Genomic DNA, 5,518 nt, shown 5'->3' on the forward strand with positions numbered 1-5,518 from the left:
CACAAATTTTTAAGTAATATTTTGTGGAAACCTGCAAATAAGGGTCTTCTATCAGAAAATGACTTTCTATATGAAAATTTGTGTGTAACAATTTAAATACACTTGCGATGGCGAAAATTGGTGCTGGGCGATAATAGGTCGCCTGTCATCAAAGGTACAACTATGTCCGCATATTACATGTATGTGTTCCCTGTATTTGTTTATCACACCACTATCATTCAATTAGATCTACCATGTATGTGTCCGTAAAATAATCGCTGGTCAATCTCAGATAAACATCTCAAAGGGAGGTGCACGAGCAAAAACATTTTAAAATTGTTTTTCAACAAATCTTTATTTATTTAAATAGAATCGGCCAATATACACTAATACATCAGAAACCAATTCATCCAATTAATACAGTTGACCAGATAATATTTATCTGGAGTTTTACTTTAATTAATTACTGTTATAATAGATAATTGATTTACCTGGTCATACAAACTATTTACTATTCAGCAATAAATACAGATTTCTAGCTACAAAATTTGTATTTTAGATGGCAATACATCAATTCAAAACATTTCCAAACAGTAACATAGAATACAATCAATACATGTTTGTTTTTTCAATACAAATTAACACATGTGCAAAAGTGTAATTTGCTAAAGGAGATACTTAATGCATTGATCATGATAAATAAAAAAAATAATAGCTGCCTTTACTTTCTAAAGACAAATGTGTGTATATGATTTCATCGCAATATACTTAACAAAGGGAGGTAACTCCAATACCCTTCTATAATTTCTTCAGCTGCTGCCTTTAGGTTGAGAATCAGATAATGTGCCTTCAACCTCTGGCAAAGCACTACTCATTTTTATCAAGGTTTAACAATCTTTGATATATCTCATAACTAACATAAGCATCTGTAGCTGCGTACATCTTTTGGGTCTCTGAAAGAGGATATTGAGACCAGTTACTTTTCCTAACCTCAGGGTTCTTATTTATCTTTTTCTTGAAAAGATGCCGTACAAGACCATCCAAACTCCAGTTCTCTGATGCTTTTAGAACTTTGTTTGCAAACTGTCCAAGATCAACCATAGAATTGTTTACAATAGTCTTTACTTGAATATCATAATCCCTCTCAAGTTTCCACAGATCTGACTCGATTCCAACTCCCACCTTCTTGATGTTGTTGTTTTTCAGCAGTTTATTCAGCTGTGGTGGTATACACCCCATGGAAGATAGGTGAAAAATATAGCACTGCTTGGTTCCTGTACATATCTGAACTACAAAACAATAAAATACGTATATATATTAATTAATATTTAATTATCAACGTAGTACAATTTCAACAGAAAATTCAAATCAAACCTTTAATATTGATATACACGCATGCATGTATATTATGCATTACAATGTAAAAATAATTCCTGTCTATAGATAATTTTTATTACTAAATTGATAAATGTGTACTAATTTATTGGGATTTTATATCATGACAAAATATTTTGGAATATATGTGGTATACTTTGAGATTAACCATCAATATTTCAAAACACTTTGTCATACACAGAGCATTTCATTTGTAACTAGAAGCAATTGAAGGCTCTTAACAATCTAATCCACAATATATTGATTGTGGCAGATTGTTTCAACAGTAGTTTCTACCAAAATAGATTCTTGGAAAAATCAAAATGTGTTTCAATGTTGATATTTTGTCATGTACATATTACAAACATAGCACATTGAATACCCACTGAACAAAGTTAGTAAAAATGTTAATTGAATATTTATTGAGGCTTGATATACTCTCCTAGCTTGCTACCTGTATTGATTAGAACAACCAATACGACACTATACCTGTAATGTCAGTCTTACCTACAGCGGTGGGATCCTGTTGACCAGGTCTGTAAGTGACTGGCCATTCCATGTCAAATCCCAGGAAATCTCCCTCCAGGTTTGATTCTATGTCTTCACACAATGCATTGCAGTCATTTTTGTGGCATGAGTATGTCAGAGTACCCCTGAATAACATTTCTGGTAAAAAGTCATCCATTCTCTTCTGGAATTCTGCTGCTGCTTGACTCTGTCTTTCTTCCTTACTGTTACATTTTATCACTTTATTATCAAATTTTCTTAATTTGGTTTCTAAGTTGTCTGTTGCTGAATTTGACGGTTTTTGTGAAGAAGATCTATCTTGGTTCCGTGAATGACAGCTATTTTCTCCTGATAGTGATAGTGCTCCTCCATCATCTACTACTCCACTCGATTTATCCTGATCCTCATCCAGTTTCTGAACTTTACACACTGCCAACCAGCCAGGCAGCTGGCGACGTTTTTTCGATGTCATGTTTTCTTCAGAGAATAGAAATCGTCATGAGTGGTGATTAGGATTTCAGACACTGAACTGTACAATACATCAAAATAAGAAATAATAAATCAATATATCAAATAGGCCCAATGTTAGCTACTGTTTTAGCGGAAAAGATATTACCTTCTGACTGACTTTTCCGCTACTGCAAGGTCCCTCTATAAAGGTGTGGGAAACCAAATCAGGTACGACCGACCATCGATTAAGGCCTGTCAAAAATTATTCCGATCAAACACGGCTTTGACACATACCTGGATGTTAGTAGGGGATGTTCTTCTAGCTGTAGACGTCGAGTTTTTAACTTTATCGCCATTTTTTAATCAGGTAGATGCATTTGAATCTAATGTTGACAATTTCTCGGCTAAAATCGACCGACATTTTGTAAACTACCGCCGCGCAAGCGCCAACCTCTGGGAACATTACCTGTGAGGCCCATATGGGGACATGCACAATATGAATCGTATACATGTAAATGTATTTTGGCGATGCATTCATTTATCAGGACTATCATATTAAAAAATGAAATTAAATAGTAAAATCATTACAATGAATACACAATATTTAAATTTCTATGAGCATTCTGAGAAATGAAATTGGTATTAAGGATTTTTACAAAAGAAATTAATAGGCCTAATAAATAAAAGTAAAATAAATAAAAAATATCTACAAAATGATTTCTTCTCATCACTTTTGTAAATTTTATCTTGTCTGTATTTAATGTCTGGACATATTTTCCATATTTTATTTATTTATTTTTTTTTTTTTTACATTTGTAGATTGCATTGGCAATACATTTTTTATTGTTTTACTTTGATTGACGTAATCATTTAGGAATGGATATTTGTTGCATATATTTTTATAAATTCTAGTATCAGAAACCTTATCCATGATTATTTGAATTATTCTCATATATTTTTATAATTTATAAATGAAAATGCCAGGCACATACACATATGTTTTTCCGTCGATACACTACATGTAGCTACATTTTATATAAATGATATACTTCATCAAATAACTTAACGTGTGCTGATGATCTTCATCAATCATAATTTAATTCGACATCCTAAAAAATCACCAACAATTCAAGCCAAGATTAAACTTTATAATGTGGTTTGGTTTATTAAGTTTAACGCTGCAAGAGTTTTGAAGAAAAACAAATTTATTTAACACATGAATACACATTCTAAACCAAAACCAATTTAACAACATTGGCCTTAAGAGATTATCATTAATTTTTCTTTAAAAAAAACATTAAAAAAATACAGATGCTAATGATGAATTTTTAAAAAAATTATGTTTTTGGTTTTTTTTTAACTTTAATAATATATCAAAAATATTTTTCTATTCATGCATATAATGTTTTTTTTTTTTAATTTCTGTTTATACGCAGAATGTCTTGTCTATCCATTGCATGTGTTTCATGAACATTTGTAGGCATATAAAACGTAATGGAAATATTAGACTGGTTCCCTTCCCTTAGTTCTCTACTCTCCGCCAGACTGCGCTCCGCTCACTAGGGACCGGTAGCGGGTAACCATGATGATTTTTTTGATTGGTCAATCTACATATCCGGTTCGCTGGTATCACTTTTTTAGACGTGGGAAACCCCTTTACGCACGAAGCGACGGATCTTAACGTAAAGAATAAATAATTTATTTGAACGATATATAAACAAAATTAAATAATATCTTAAGTTTTGAAATAATTTCGTGCTAACAGAGTTTAGTGTGTTCATAGGAACGACGTTAATGACGTTATTTTCTCTTAACGGAAGTAGCCGTCTCCATGATGACATATCATGCGCAGAAATGATGCGCACTACTCTGGAGTTGGAATTCTCACTCAAGATGGATACTCGCTACCGGTCCTCAGTGAAGCGTACGCAAGGGAGGTAACTGAGGCGGGAACCAGTCTATGGAAATATCATAACCCATATGGGCCTCACAGGTAATGTTCCCAGAGGTTGGCGCATGCGCGGCGGTAGTTTACAAAATGTCGGTCGATTTCAGCCGAGAAATTGTCAACATTAGATTCAAATGCACCTACCTGATTAAAAAATGGCGATAAAGTTAAAAACTCGACGTCTACAGCTAGAATAACATCCCCTACTAACACCCAGGTATGTGTCAAAGCCGTGTTTGATCGGAATAATTTTTGACAGGCCTTAATCGATGGTCGGTCGTACCTGATTTGGTTTCCCACACCTTTATAGAGGGACCTTGCAGTAGCAGAAAAGTCAGTCAGAAGGTGATATCTTTTCCGCTACAACAGTAATCCCTATTGAGATTCCTCCTCTAGACTCTTTTATATTCGGACGTCTGATAGATGTCTCTCGTCGGAATCCCTACTCGGGCCTTCTAAACTTTATTCTGGAAAATCAAGTCAGGTTGACCTACCTCTTGTAAGGGTCTATTACAGAAATAATCCAACTGCAGTGGTTCCCACACTGGCACACATCGATAGTGGAGATATTTTTCTCTCAAAACGCACATATATTATGAAGTGACATGTATTGAAATAATTACAAATAAATAATTATGATTTTTCATAATTATCATAAAAAAGTTGCAATATTAAACATAATGTACTAACGATACTGCTTTGTACCAGGATAAACAGATAAAATCGTTCTGTTTGGCATGCAACTTCTGAACTTGCAATGCATTACTGCAGTGCTGTTTGACATGATTCATCAATAATGTAGTCACATGTAGTATCTTTTTGAAAGAGAAATGTTCATTAAAGAAAGAAATAGCAAGTAATACATACACTGTATCTTACCATAGAACAGGTATATCGGTTCCGGCGGTTGGTCTAGATCGGCAAAACGAAACTAAGGCCTCAAGTCTACATGGACGCTTCCGGTACCGGCGTACGGGGAGATCACTCTGACAGGACAATTACGCTTAAACTTGCCCTTGTTTGGCAGACGATTTTTTTACGTGACCAAACTTAAATTAAAAAGGAAAGCCTTCAGTCATATTATTCGCAAAATCTCTTGTGATTTCATCATAAAAATTGAACGCCTTTCAGTTGGCATTCATAGCCAAAATGAATGCCAACTAAAAGACGTTCAATACTTTAAAGGGACAATTCACTCAGGATAATTCTTTTACATAACCAAGAAGCAAAATATGTCATAAATATATTGTTCTACATTTC

At 33.8% G+C, this 5,518-nt stretch overlaps 1 protein-coding gene across 4 annotated transcripts; it reads right to left on the minus strand.

The window, feature by feature from the left end:
• Positions 1 to 315: 315 nt before the first annotated feature.
• LOC138332783 (bifunctional 3'-5' exonuclease/ATP-dependent helicase WRN-like) lies at positions 316 to 5,281 on the minus strand. Of its 4 annotated transcripts, none has more exons than XM_069280748.1 (3): positions 5,138 to 5,281; positions 1,861 to 2,389; positions 316 to 1,268 (listed from the first exon to the last, which is right to left on the minus strand). In XM_069280748.1, the coding sequence occupies exons 2-3, from the start codon at positions 2,330 to 2,332 to the stop codon at positions 847 to 849; spliced, it is 894 nt and encodes a 297-aa protein (XP_069136849.1). In that variant the 5' UTR covers positions 2,333 to 2,389; positions 5,138 to 5,281; the 3' UTR covers positions 316 to 846. The 4 variants fall into 4 exon arrangements, with proteins under 4 accessions (XP_069136849.1, XP_069136861.1, XP_069136854.1 ...); XM_069280760.1 differs by having other exon boundaries at positions 1,861 to 2,337; positions 5,138 to 5,255; XM_069280753.1 differs by having other exon boundaries at positions 5,126 to 5,242.
• Positions 5,282 to 5,518: the final 237 nt, after the last annotated feature.

The sequence above is a fragment of the Argopecten irradians genome, chromosome 1 (assembly GCF_041381155.1).
Source record: "Argopecten irradians isolate NY chromosome 1, Ai_NY, whole genome shotgun sequence".
Lineage (NCBI taxonomy): Eukaryota > Metazoa > Mollusca > Bivalvia > Pectinida > Pectinidae > Argopecten > Argopecten irradians.